Raw genomic sequence first — 15,422 nt, forward strand, 5'->3', positions numbered from 1 at the left:
CAGCCTTCTTTTTTCCTATGTTCCTACATGCACGCTGTAAAGTTTAGCGTGTGATTTCACATGCAGATGTGCATGCTTGTGCACTAATTCACATGTTAAGTCATTACTGCGCCGAGTTTTCCCGCTGTTAGATAAAATGCCATTTATATGCAGGATCCTTCTCCCCGCTACCATTAAAGGTATCAGATTACCTCACGAGCGCAGATCCCATCATCGCCTTCATCTCCATTAACTAGGTCGTTTTGATCTCTTTGCCAACATGTTCACACACGCTTTCTCACCCACTTACACAAACACACGTTTCCATTAAATCTGGAGTTAATATTGTTGACATTTGAACCTGAAAAAGTCATTTTTTAGTTATTCAGGCTGTGGTTAAATCAGAAAGCAACTGATTCTTTCTAAAAAGTCGGCAGTCTTGACATTATGCCAATACTTTGCAGTGTTTACTGATTAAATAGCAAAATAGGGAAACTCCTGCCTATTTGGGGTAAAAAGTTGAATATTTTTTATTCTATTTTGTTTTTTAGCTCACCTTGAGAGTTTCTATTTTACCAGCTTTGATTAATATAATTTACAACCCATTTCTGCAGGGCAATTAGAAACAAAACTCTTAGGAATCACTGTTATTCCCTAATGAAGCAAAATGGTCAATAATGCTTTCTAAATCTCTTTGAATGTTTGAAAGAACCCATCTCATAATTCCTTTTTATGCTGTTGAATTTTATCTCATTTTGCCAATGGTCTTTCATCATCTGCCTTTGTGCCATAAAGTCTGACAAACGATGGTGGCCGTAGTTCGAGCCGACATAATTAACAAAGACCTACGACTGGCTATTGAAACGTTTTCAGAAAAAGCCTGATGACCTATGATTTAGGCCTCTTTTATAGTCTCACAAATTATCCGAACAAACCATTGTCAGTAGGTAATCTCCCACTGTCTCAGTTTATATAGAAGTATCCCAGTATTGTAGGTGTTGTGTTTAGGTTCGTATTAAGCTCAATTTTGAGAGCATTAAAAAGCGCATTTACTGTGTGTCAATCTCTTTGTTGAAACCAAAGACAAGTAGAGTCAATATGAAAGATCACCCCCTGTCTCTCACCCAATGAAGGCGTCTCCCCACCATTTTATACCTAAATGGTTGTAATGTCTGACTTAAAGTAACTTGAAATAAACCCAAGCATGAAATTTAATGAAACCATGTTCTTCAGGGACTTCTGGAACGATAACAGGTCAAATCAGGAACCACAAAGATGGACATTTAAGGATTGGGGACAAAATAATGAGTACATGACTTTAAAATGAATGGACTCAGTGGACATCCAATCCTGACAGTGAAAAGGGCTCTATGCAGTAAGAGAAGTTGTGTATTGAACCAAAGGAATCTCTTGAGATGAACCCCAACTCTGGGACACGAAAGACCCACAAAGCTCATAACTGTATACCAGGTAAACAGAGCTTGGTTAGAGGACAGCAAAGAGAATAATCCAGAGAAAGATGGGCAGAAGATTCAATAGCTAGGCTCGGATTTGAAAACCAGGAAGTGATGTCATAACCTGGCCTAAGCCAGATTGATCCATGTAGTTTAATTCGGGTTTTACACAGTCTTCACCTGAAAAGGCTCCTGTGGAGAGTGTTCATAAACGGGGGACATTTGGTACAGTTCTTGGAGCTAATTGGCTAAATTACGGAGTGGCACCTCCCTTCATGTGAAGCCATTAGCCAATCACAGCAGCAGTACCAGCTATGACGGATGTTCTTGATTTGTTTCAAAACTGGCAGATTTAACTGATAAATCAATTTTTTTACCAAATCCAGCCAGGATCAACGTGCAGACATATTCTACGGAGCCCCTAAAGGGACATGGAGGGAAAAAATAAACTTGTGCGAGATCTCGCAATACTTTTGCGGGATCAAGCAATACTTTTGCGAGATCTCGCAAAAGTATTGCGAGATCGGCCACCATCATTTGTCAGAGTTTATGGCACAAAGGCAGATGATGAAAAGACTATTGACAAAATGAGATAAAATACAACAGCATAAAAAGGAATTATGAGATGGGTTCTTTCAAACATTCAAAGAGATGTAGAAAGCATTTTTGACCATTTTGCTTCATTAGGGAATAACAGTGATTCCTAAGAGTTTTGTTTCTAATTGCCCTGCAGAAATGTGTTGTAAATTATATTAACCAAAGCTGGTAAAATAGAAACTCTCAAGGTGAGCTAAAAAAAAAAAAAAAAAAAAAAATCTCGCAATACTTTTGCAGGAACTCGCAAAAGTTCTTTTTTTCCCCTCCTTGTCCCTTTAGGGGCTCCGTACATCTTCACATCCAAAAGGACACAAATCACATATTTTTGCTGTGTTTTCGAATAAGAAATAGAGCGTATTTCAGGTAAAACAAACCCAATAGCAGTCTTTACGTATGCAACCATGTTTGCTTGGCTTCTGCCGCTTCTGGTTGATGTCAAAAAACGTCACTGCATTTCATTGGCTAAAAACAATCCTGTATTCGGGGCCAGCGCATCTGTTGGCATCTGGCGAGATGTAGTTTTGGGAATTTGTAAATTCACAAATCTAATAACTATTCATCTTGCCTGCATGGTAAGTGATGCCAGGCCTGGAATCCAAGATGAGAGGGAATTGGGACAAAACCAAGTTCAGAAATAGAGCATGATGATGAGACATGAAAGGACCACTGGATGTATTAACTCGCACTAAGCCTAAGATAATAAGTGTAGTCTTTAAATATGATGGAACAGGTGCAGGATGTGGAGTAAATGGTAAACTACTCAAATGCTTTATGTTGAACATTACAACAGCATTACAACACTATGTATGAACTGAGTAAAAAGCTTTTATCTTGACATATTTTTAACTTTGCGAAAATTTAATTCATAATTTCATCCATTTTTCCATTAACCTTTGTTCTCATTGAGATTTACACCAGAAGTAACTAAAATATAACCTAAAGAGTAAGACGCAATCTCTCTATAAATGGCTTTAATGCTGAAGTACCTTCAAACGATCTCCTCAGTCTGAAACGTGTTACACACTCCACTTGTGTATGTATCTACATTTTCTGCCGTATTGACTCGATCTTGTTGATATTCTCTGGGCTTTCCTCTCTCCTTTTCTAATCAGTGTTTAGAAAGAAAGAAAAAAAGAAGAAGCAGACAGTACACTGATTGCCTCAGGGCCTACATCAGCACAGTGGTCTGCTGATAAGCAAAGGGCCTCATGTTCCCCTGAGAGGGAATGTCATAGCGCAAGTGTGAGCAGAGCAAAGGACTCTGAGGTAAAGCAATGGCCTGTGATGTATTTGCCTTGAGGACTTAGTTGGAAAAAATTGATTTAACAAAATAGGTCATGATAAGAAGTATGTTATTTGATATCTTTAACCATTTTTTCTTAAACTGACAACGTGTATGAAACTGCCTTTGCATGAATACAGTTGAGTCGTAAAATGACCGGCCGTAACTATGAACTTGATTTTCCGCTGCAGACTAACTCCTTTCTTTAAAGTCAGCTGATTCAGATAATAATTTGATACTATGGGTGCCCACATAAAGCCTTTTCATTTCTGATACGACACAGATATTGGCATATTGACGATACCAACATTGACCACATACAGCATCAACATGGATCACCTACTTACTTACTTATTGTGTAGAATAGCGTAGTAGAAAATACTTCATTAATTGACATTACTGAAACAGAGCAATAGTCAACAACATACTTTATGAGAACAACGGACCGACTTATAAATCAACTATGAGTTAGATCAACTTTGGTAAATGGCATGTACTTATATATCGCATTTATTCAAGTCAGGAGACTTGACCAAAGCGCTTTACACTACATTCATTCACCCATTAATGCACACACTCACACACTGATGGTGGCAAGCTACATTGCCCTGGGGCTCACTGACAGAAGCGGGGCTGCCGTACACTGGCGCCACCGGGCCCTCTGACCACCATCAGTAGACTTGCCCAACGACACAACGACACTGAATGTCTGAGTCGGGGCTTGAACCGTCAATCCTTCGATTTCAGGGCAAGCTCCTACATCCAACGCCACTGTCGCCCCGAATCTTATAGAAATCAGTGTTTCTATCGGCTAACTAGCAGAGATTTTAAATGCAGGCTTAGGGATGCATGATATTGGGATTTTGGCCGATATCCGATATGCCGATATTTTAAAACTCATGTAGCCGATAACCGATATCGATACCGATGTTAAAGCTGGACAAAAATAAGTAGTCATTGAAAATAGCAGTTTTGTTATCCATTTCTGACACTTTGAAAAATAATATACTCAAATATATTTTCATATGCTGATATCAAATAGATTTTTAAAAACGCGGTATCAATCTATTTTACTTTCAAAATCTCGTGAAATTTCATCGTTCTGTTACAAACTCTCGTGATATTTTGCAAATTCTTGTGAGATTTTGTTAGTGAAATAGATCGATACCGCGTCAATATATCAACATATAAAAATATGGCAACATTTTGTGAATTTTCGGGGGATTTCGTAGCATAACGATGACATATAGCAATATTTCATTAGTAAAAGAGATTGATATGGTGTTTTTAAATGGCAATATATCAGCATATGAAGATATTGTGATATTTGAATGTATCAATATTTTTTCCCTCATCTTTAGAAGTTTTTAAGTTTTTGAGGAAGAAGAAGAAGTAGTATATATTTTTTTTAGACTTTAGAAACTCAGAAGCTGATCAAATATCGGGTTAAATATCGGTGGGGTGGCCGATGTCCGATATTCAGTTTTAAGGCCTATACCGATAGGGGGCCGATTATATCGTGCATCCCTATGCTGGCTGATTTATTTGAATATTCGTTTTTTGGCAGATATTGGACGTAATTTCTGATTTACAATTGCTTTTTGTATCTGCTTTTTTTTCTATATCTGCTTCTGTCTCGTTGAACCCCAGTGGGCCTCGGCAGATGGCCGCTCACACTGATCCTGGTTCTGCTGGAGGTTTCTTCCTGTTAAAAGGGGGTTTTTCCTCTCCACTGTCGCTACAAGCATGCTTAGTGTGAGGGTTTGCTGAAAAGTCAATGAGTCGATGCAATCAGCTGGTTTTCCTTAGATAGAAAACTCTGAATCATTTGACTGGATGATCTGGTTGTATTGTATCTCTAAAGTGCTTTGAGATGACGTGTTGTCGATATGCGCAATATAAATAAACTGAATTGAACTGAATATCCAAAATCAATATCTTGTTGTGATATTTCTATAATTCTTCCTCTTCTTATAAGTCACAAAATGCCTTCTATTACTTTTGCACGTTGTCTAGAACAGATGGGGGTAATCTCAAAGGAGTCATCTCCCACAAGTTAGACTTTAACATGTTTAAATGTGTGTGCTGGTATTGAGCTTATATTGCACCTTACTGTTTTTGTTTGTTTTTTTTGTTTTTTTTTGGCTCTTTCTTCAGACCAGAAAAAATCCACAAAGTGTAATTTTGGTCCTCTTTGATTAATGTAATTCATATATGGGTTTTAACAGTGCCCTGTCTTGCTATTACTCCGTTCTCTCTCCACCAAAAAGAATCAAAACGATGAGTTGACACACCTGCTGGCATTCTGGAAGTGTTGCTGCTTGTTCAATGTTATACCTGTTGTGTAACAGACCTGGAGATGATGTAGACAAACAATGGAAAACTTTTCAAATGGATTAAACTTCAAGGTCAGTTTCAGAAATATGAGTAAAATACCAAAATACTGTGACTCCTTTAAAAAAGCAACTGCTGCTGTCCACCAAGAGAAATAACCAAGTTACCAATCGATTTAGAGCTGATTATTCAGGAGTGAAATCCGTTCCAAACATTCATAAATAATGTAGCGGGACCTTTAACTTCCCATTCTTTAGGCTAAATGTCAGAGCTGAGGAGTAGAAATTATTAGATTTTCCCAAATATTGTGGAATAAAATTATTTTAAGAGGAGACAAAGTGAGTGTGAAGAGTCACAATGTAAACATCCTCTCACTGTTGAACAAACCCCCTATATAAGCTAAACTAACCAGAGGTGATTGGTTCCATGAGGCCGTAACAGCCTTCATGTTTTGCATTTACAAACATTGCTATCCAGAATTAAAAAACCTGAATGTTTTTATTTACCAAAACCTTTCTGTGTCTATTTAGAAAGAACATTTACCAAAAAAAAAACTACAAATTCAAAAAGATTGAAACTACATCCATTCATAAATTAAGCTGTTAGTACAACATTGAAACAAAAAAGAAAATAAATGATAAAATACCTACATAAATGTATTAGAAACCTTTTGCAGAAAAACATTTTTTAACAGAATAGGGTTTTCAGGGTATTTCAACAATGTCAGTGAATTGCCTTGACCATTCTGGTAGTTTTATTTTTAAATGTTTTCTCTGTTTTATTTTGGTTGTGTAGGTGACTCTAAGGCAGGGTGCTCAGGGCTCTCTGTCCTTCATGTTCTAGATGGGTTTCTTATCAAGCACACCTGATTTAAATGATGGGGTAACCTCCTCAGCAGCCATCAAATGCTGCAAAAGCCTGTTTATCTTGTTTTTATTCAGTTCAGGTTTGTGGAGGCAGGGAAATATCTGCAACATGGTGGACCGTGGGGAACCAGGGTTAAGAAACCCTGCTCTAAGGCATCCTTACTGGTTTCATCTTATCAGAAGGCTCCCAGTACATTTCTTTCTATTTAAAGTCTGTCAGTATGATGCTCTGTAAAACAACCTTCAGTTGGGTTTTGTGTAGTCCAATGCCATCACTGTGTTGGTGTTATTGTAAACCATTAGGAAACTGGACTTTCTGTTTCAACTTCTACTGGTTTTTGTTATATGCTCTTTGCATATCTTTCTTGTATCCAAAACCTAAGCTAGTTACATATCCTGCAAGAACATAGAAATGTGCTTTTCTTCTCAGTGTGGTAAGAACAAGAAAAAAAGCTTGCTTTGGACCAGAGTGTTCAAACTTTGTGAGAAGTTCAGCTGCAGAACTCTTAGAAAGTTCCATCTAGTGTAGCTTACATCACAACTGCAAAGGAAAACACAAAAGCAAGGAGAAAATTAGTGTGATAAAATAGTTTATAGTATATAGAAGCCAGCTGATCCTCAAACTATCCATTACAAAATAGATCAATATTTGGATTTCCGCACCTGAATTGAGGGAGAAATTTCTGAACTGATTGTAAAAAGGGAAATTCATCTCCACTTTTTCCTGCCTAGCAATGATCATCCAAATTCTGACCAATGGCACCATTGTTTGTTCTCACTTCCTGTGAATTATTTCACAAGCTTTGTTCTGCGAAGCATTAAGCTTTTTGTCTCATAACTTCTTTGTGAAATCATTTACACTACCGTTCCAAAGTTTGGGGTCACATTGAAATGTCCTTATTTTTGAAGGTAAAGCACTGTACTTTTCAATGAAGATGACTTTAAACTAGTCTTAACTTTAAAGAAATACACTCTATACATTGCTAATGTGGTAAATGACTATTCTAGCTGCTAATGTCTGGTTTTTGGTGCAATATCTACATAGGTGTATAGAGGCCCATTTCCAGCAACTATCACTCCAGTGTTCTAATGGTACAATGTGTTTGCTCATTGGCTCAGAAGGCTAATTGATGATTAGAAAACCCTTGAGCAATCATGTTCACACGTCTGAAAACAGTTTAGCTCGTTACAGAAGCTACAAAACTGACCTTCCTTTGAGCAGATTGAGTTTCTGGAGCATCACATTTGTGGGGTCAATTAAACGCTCAAAATGGCCAGAAAAAGAGAACTTTCATCTGAAACTCGACAGTCTATTCGTGTTCTTAGAAATGAAGGCTATTCCATGCGAGAAATTGCTAAGAAATTGAAGATTTCCTTCAACGGTGTGTACTACTCCCTTCAGAGGACAGCAAAAACAGGCTACTGCGGGTACTATTTAATGAAGATGCCAGTTGGGGACCAGTGAGATGTCTGTTTCTCAAACTAGAAAGTCTAATGTACTTATCTTCTTGCTCAGTTGTGCATCGCGGCCTCCCACTTCTTTTTCTACTCTGGTTAGAGCCTGTTTTTGCTGTCCTCTGAAGGGAGTAGTACACACCGTTGAAGGCAGAGATGGGAAGTAACGAAGTACAAATACTTCGTTACTGTACTCAAGTAGATTTTTCTGATATTTTTACTTTATTACTTATTTTTATGGCGACTTTTTACTTTTACTCCTTACATTTTTACACAAATATCTGTACTTTCTACTCCTTACATTTTAAAAAATTGGCTCGTTACTTTAGTTTTGAATCATTTCAATAGAGTTACCGTTATTATTTTTCACATCATCAATACCAAATTCAGTCTAATTGGATGGGAATCTACGTTGCATTTGACGCACCACTACAAGATGAATCGACAGATTCGGCGGTATTCATTCGCGGTAAAACATTGCAGCTTGGTGGCGGTGGCGTTAGCATAGTAGCATGGATGACGAGATGATTGAAAATGAACACAACGGAGATCTAGTCCTATTGGCAGACATCCATTTCCACTTTTACCAGAGTATTTTTTAACACAAGTATCTGTACTTTTACTCAAGTACGGCAAGTGAGTACTTTTGCCATCTCTGGTTGTAGGAAATCTTCTATTTCTCAGCAATTTCTCGCATGGAATAGCCTTCATTTCTAAGAACACGAATAGACTGTCGAGTTTCAGATGAAAGTTCTCTTTTCCTGGCCATTTTGAGCGTTTAATGACCCCACAAATGTGATGCTCCAGAAACTCAATCTGCTCAAAGGAAGGTCAGTTTTGTAGCTTCTGTAACGAGCTAAACTGTTTTCATATGTGTGAACATGATTGCACAAGGGTTTTCTAATCATTATGTATAATATCAATATGTAGATATTGCACCAAAAGCCAGATATTAGCAGCTAGAATAGTCATTTACCACATTAGCAATGTATAGAGTGTATTTCTTTAGAGTTAAGACTAGTTTAAAGTTATCTTCATTTAAAAGTACAGTGCTTTACCTTCAAAAATAAGGACATTTCAATGTGACCCCAAACTAAGATTTATTTGACCTCTATCTTTAGATTATTTCTTTTACATGTAGCTCTTAAAAGTTTGTATTTTAGCATTCTACATCCATCCTACAATATGCTTTCTGACATTGTTTCTCGTTTCTCTTATTTTGGACCTGCATTCACTCAGTGGGAACTGGAGTTAAACAGCTAATGTGTCATTATCTACTGAGCTGTCCGTTTAGTCTAAAACTGGAACAGAGCCATACATTTATCAGCTGCTTAATGTTTTTCCCTACGTTTCTTTCCTCTTGAGATGAGCTCTTCTCTCTACTCTTCTTCTCTTTGCAGTTAAACAGTCAGCCTGAAATGGAACATAAAAATAACTGACATCTTCATGTTTTCTCTGCCTGTTTTAATTGATTTACCTTTGTAAATCTGCGATTATCCGTGGGAAATTGTAATGTTATGTCCATCCGCAGAGACCAGTGTATCTTCTGCCAGCAGATAGATTGGCAGCAGCCTCAAAGCTCTCCCACTCACTCTTTTCTTTCTCTGCCAGCATCTGCTGCACGGTCATCTCAAGCACTTCTATCTTCCATAGCAATAATCATCGCTAAGCTTTGTGTCCATCTGGCATACAGGCAGCTCTTCAAACCGCATTGCAACATTACTCAATAGTCACTTAATGAGAGCCAGACCGAGCAGCATTTCATTAAAGCTCCGAGTTCAATCTGGAAGAAACGTCCAAGCTGGAACCTACTTGGCCATTTCTCTTTAGCTCAGTTACAACACCGGCGAGGGCTCTCAAGTAACATTCCTTAAGTACTTATAAATACACCAATCTAATGTTTCCAGCAAAACAAGGGTTAATTTTGATTATATTGGAACCTGACTCAAACGAATAATGACTTAGCAAAAAATTTCAGATATACTTAGTACCAAATGGTAGCGATGCAGCACAACAGGAGTCACAGTTTAAGGAGCTTGGTTCTGAGACAAACAGTTTGGTTCAACAAAAGAAATATAAAAATACTTCATTGGGTGTTGACAGAGTAAATTTAAAGACATTAAAAAAAGAAACAAACTGGCAGCATAAACTGAAAAAAAAAACATGTTTTGTGGTCCTTTTTCTGTCTGTTTTAAACAGACTGAACTGTTTTAGTTTCTGATCATTTTTGGATTTAAATGTTAAGTAATGATAGGGATTTAAGATACACATAATGTGCTTTCAAACCCAAATCTTTGGAACGCTTTATACCAGGGATGCACTATAAAGGAACTTTAACCAAACTTAAATAAAAAAAAACTTAACTGGCTGATAACAGATAGGGATCCACTTACAGACACGGCAACCAATTAAATGCTCAAAATGTCCAGAAAAAGAGAACTTTCATCTGAAACTCGACAGTCTATTCTTGTTCTTAGAAATAAAGGCTATTCCATGTGAGAAATTGCTAAGAAATTGAAGATTTCCTACAACGGTGTGTACTACTCCCTTCAGAGGACAGCACAAACAGGCTCTAACCAGAGTAGAAAAAGAAGTGGGAGGCCGCGTTGCACAACTGAGCAAGAAGATAAGTACATTAGAGTTTCTAGTTTGAGAAACACACACCTCACAGGTCCCCAACTGTCATCTTCATTAAATAGTACCCGCAAAACACCAGTGTCAAGAACGTTTTTGAGACGCAGAACAAATGAAAAGATGCTGGAAGAATGCCTGACGCCATCTGTTAAGCATGGTGGAGGTAATGTGATGGTCTGGGGTTGCTTTGGTGCTGGTAAGGTGGGAGATTTTTACAGGGTAAAAGGGATTCTGAATAAGAAAGACTATCACTCGACTTTGCAACGCCATGCCATACCCAGTGGACAGCGCTTGATTGGAGCCAATTTCATCCTACAACAGGACAGTGACCCTAAACACACCTCCAAATTGTGCAGAACTATTTAGAGCAGAAGCAGGCAGCTGGTATTCTATGGGTAATGGAGTGGCCAGCGCAGTCACCAGATCTGAACCCCATTGAGCTGCTGTGGGAGGAGCTTGACCGTATGGTACGCAAGAAGTGCCCATCCAACCAATCCAACTTGTGGGAGCTTCTGGAAGCGTGGGGTGGAATTTCTCCAGATTACGTCAACAAATTAACAGCTAGAATGCCAAATGCTGGAATTGCTGCAAATGGAGAATTCTTTGACGAAAGCAAAGTTTGATGTAAAAAAAAATCTTATTTCAAATACAAATCATTATTTCTAACCTTGTCAATGCCTTGACTCTTATTTTCTATTCATTTCACAACGTATGGTGGTGAATAAACACAAAATTGTTTGGGTGACCCCAAACTTTTGAACGGTAGTGTACATATATTTTCATTTTTTCCCCCCAAAATAATCCGATGCTACTGGACAATGTTGTTTGGCCCTATTTAAAGCTTTCTGTGTAAAAGCAACCTGAAGGGGGTAATATTCTCACTTTCACTGATCCCTTGACTGAACCGTGGACCAGAACAGCTTGACCAGTCCCAGATGATCATGGCCTTGCAAACCAGAGGAAAATCATGGATTCCTAAAAATCTTGTTTGGGTTTATAGATTGGTGTCCTGCCATCACAGCAAAACCAAAATCACAGCAAAATGCTGTGAAAAACTTATAGAAGAAAACATCAAAACATTTTACCAGCTCATAAAGTTTAAAGGATAATTAAACAGCAGGAGGAATGATATGAGGAATGAGGAATGATATGAAAACTTCTGAGCTGAAGAAAAGTAAAATAAATGGTGTGAAGAAAAAATCCCCTTATATTTGTGGCATTAATCAAAACTAAAAACAGTAGTTAGTAATGACAGACATCAGATAGAAACCATTAAGTCGGTTTAATGAAACTCTTATTTTTAGGAGTTGTAACATCTGCTGTAGCAGGACAAGGTTAAAGCATTTATACACTTCTGAATTAAAAACAGTTGGTTACTCACAGGCTCCTGCATGAAGCTCTATTAACCATTCCTGCTGTAATAATATGGATGACTTTTTATCTTCATGCATTTTTCTCTCCCGTTGCGACTGCCCCGGATGCTCACTTTCCGGAATCTAGCTTTCTAATGTATTTTGGAGCATAACTCTTAAAAAAGGAATGTAGTTTTATGATAACTTAAAACGCCCTTGGCATCCAAAGTGCTATATTAATGAATTATCCATTATTATTCGTATTGGGAGTGTATTTGGTTAAATAATGTTTTTTAAAGCTCAGTTTATGTGTGGATAGTAATGATTTGGAGTAAAGAACACTTTAGTAACCCGGCTCATCCTGTTTTAAATTGCTGATGACCGACTGGTGGGAGGCCACAGAGGTACCGAGTCATTAACATAACTTACACCTTTTCTTTACCTTATCTCTCTATTAACAGGCCGGAATCTGTTCATTCCCCACCAGTCGCTGTCTGTGTAGTTTGCACAGCTGCATTTATGAGCCCAGCAGAGGTGACATTATGCTCTGGGTTTTGTTTTTTCAAATTTCTTTCCTATGACGGTGTCTTATTAAGAGCTGTTAGTGGCATCTCTGGTGACTCTCCTGCACCTGCTTTCTCTGTTTATCATTCATGAATAGTTAAAATTTGCTGCATCTTGCCCTGTGTCTCTTTGGGATTAGCACATGCGGACAGTATGCAGTGATGGAAATGCATTTTTCCTAATTTTCCTCTGTGCTATTTATGTCCTTTTTTTTCTCTCTCTTCCGCGTTGAAATAAATCCATTTTCTGGCTTTTCTTTTAGACAGAGTGATAAGATTTGTAGAGATTTGCATGTTAAAAAATTGCCATATGACAGTCACAGCATTCATTCTGCCGTCTTGTTTATCATTTTGTTTAATCTCTTAGCAGCTTCTCACTGATTTGGATTTAATGTAATTTAAAGATCCTTCTGCAGTCTTTTCAAGTTGATTTCAAAAATACCTCGTAAATTGTCTAAAGACTTATGTTATGCTAAATATTTATGTGCAAAAAGAACTAAAAAAATAAAACTAGAGAAAATCCCTCAGGTCTGTACAAATGGTTGTTTAGCTTTTATTAGTGGCTTTGCAAGGTCTGGGTGAAATAAAGCCACCAGATTATCTGGTTTTTAAAGATGAACGCCATGTATCACTTTACTTGGATTTATCACTTTACTTGGATTTTCACTTTACTTGGATTTTCACTTTACTTGGATTTTCACTTTATTTGGATTTCGTTTTGATATATGCATAGATATACCTACAGATATATATACAGAAGAGCTATATGTGTATATATTTTATCTCTTTTTATTGTTATTTTTTCTATCTTTATTATATTGTATAGATGGATGTGTGTATATATTGTATAAAACTGTAACTGCAGCGTGTAACAAAAGTAATTTCCCTCTGGGATTATTAAAGTATGTCTGATTCTGAACAAGGTTTTTAATGCGTGTATGGTTCGTTCTTTGGTTTTTTCGTTTCAAAACAAAAGCGAAAAAAAAAATAAGCATGTGGTTTTTTGTTTTTCCGTTTTTAAAACAAAATTAGAAAAACGGCATTTGTAAAAATGAAAAAAGAGTATGTTTGGGGTAGGCTTGTCCCGATCCGATCCACGTATCGGATCGGACGCCGATATTGGCAAAAAAATGCGTATCGGCAAAGCATGTAAAAATGCCGATCCAGACTGCCGCTCCAGTTTAAAAAAAAAAAAAAATCCGGTATGTATTTTCCAGTTTCGCCGATTGAAACGATCCATTCCACTATTTTTCACCAGTGTTCCCCGAATACGGTCCGTATTTTCCAGAATACCTTCCAAACACCTACAGGTCTTTTTGGGTCTGTCTCCCGGCCTAACCATTAAATTAGGTGAATTGGAAGATAACGGGGAAAATGTCAGCCGTGTGGGATTATTTTATCTTGCACGATGTATAGATGGAGACTAGGTGTGGAGGAGATTGGGGAGTATAAGGCATTTTTGTGTAACTATTATTTGCCATGATTTTTTAATGCAGTGTCTTTTTTCAAGAGTAAAGTCCTGATTCTAAATTAATAGACTATTTTCCACTCTTGTCTGTTTTGCATTTTTATTAAAACATACAGTAATACTTGCACCTTTAACTGTTTACGGTTTTACTGTTCACTGTGCAATATTAGATTGCTATTCATAATTTTGTCCAGTTTGTGCTTATCTCTTAATAAACTGGTAAGTTTGTTGTTACCAAGCATTGTGTTTTATTCAATCTCACCTAATTCAGCTGGCTAGATGTTATCAAGAGTACTAAAACCTTTTTCAACATGAGTCTTACAACTAAGGCTAAATACTTTAACTTAAACTTAAATACATGCTCGGATAGGCTGGTATCGGCCAGTATCGGTATCAGATCGGAAGTCCAAAAACAAGATCGGTATCGGATCGGAAGTGCAAAAACCTGGATCGGGAGATCTCTAGTTTGGGGATTTTTTTAACTGCAATGGATAAATCAAAGACAAACTTTTATTTTGTTGTTAATTCAACCGACCTTATGGCAGAACGGGAAAGGAAGACCTGAACTCCCAACACATAATTTTTTTAGTTACCAATAGGTGGCGGTAATGTACTCCTTCAATTTCTTGCCAACTGCCATTACAGTCCACAAGAAGAAGAACTTTTTCAGTTAGCACTACCAAAATGGAAACGAGTAATGTGGAGCTCCATGGCAGCTCAAAGCATCACTGATTTCCTCTGTGTGTTTTTCCTCTCTCAAAAAGTTCGATAATCAATGCCGAAAACTGTTCAATTGCAGCCATTGCCTTTTGTTTAGAAATGGTTTGTTTTGATGCCGTCTTCATCCACTGTGAATTATTTTTCTTTGGCGACTTACTTCATTTCTGCTACTGCTACATATTAAAACAACAACCGTATTTTATTTTCATTTAGATGGCAAAAAAAAAAACTCAAACGTGTTGATTTTCTATTAATTCGATTTTTCATTTTTTTGATTTAGGTTTTAAAAACGAAAAAACAGAAAAACCACGTGCTTGTTTTGTTTTTTCGTTTTTGTTCTGAAACAAAAAAAACATAGAACGAAACATACACGGATTGTTTTTGGGGTGTTTTGTATGCTCAGATAGTTTTTTTTTCCCTTTTCTTTTTTCTTTTTTTTTTTTTAACAGAAATAGTCTCAGATTCTTGAATTTGAAATTCTCACCAGGTGCTTCTGTTTTTGTTGTTGTTCAGTGGGTCCCGGTGCTGGCAGACTTCAAACAGAGGGACACAGTTTGGGGCTTTGTACCAGGAACCCCCAGCCAACCTCTGGTCCTGCATCTCGGAGACTACAACCTGGACGGCTTTCCTGACGCACTTGTGATCCTCCGCAACACCAGCAACAGGTCAGAAATGCACTACTGCTAGAAGTGAAAGGGTTTTTTTTTTGCTGTTCTTT

The 15,422-nt window shown here is 37.4% G+C and overlaps 1 protein-coding gene across 1 annotated transcript in view; it reads left to right on the forward strand.

Annotated features, from left to right (window-relative positions):
- itfg1 (integrin alpha FG-GAP repeat containing 1) overlaps window positions 1–15,422 on the forward strand; it is a 282,738-nt gene that overhangs the window by 111,708 nt on the left and 155,608 nt on the right. The window contains exon 10 of the mRNA XM_038267323.1: window positions 15,218–15,369. Coding sequence (XP_038123251.1) covers window positions 15,218–15,369 — 152 coding nt within the window. The remainder of the gene's footprint in view (window positions 1–15,217; window positions 15,370–15,422) is intronic.

This window comes from Cyprinodon tularosa, unplaced genomic scaffold, assembly GCF_016077235.1.
Source record: "Cyprinodon tularosa strain WSP-4 unplaced genomic scaffold, ASM1607723v1 ctg67, whole genome shotgun sequence".
Lineage (NCBI taxonomy): Eukaryota > Metazoa > Chordata > Actinopteri > Cyprinodontiformes > Cyprinodontidae > Cyprinodon > Cyprinodon tularosa.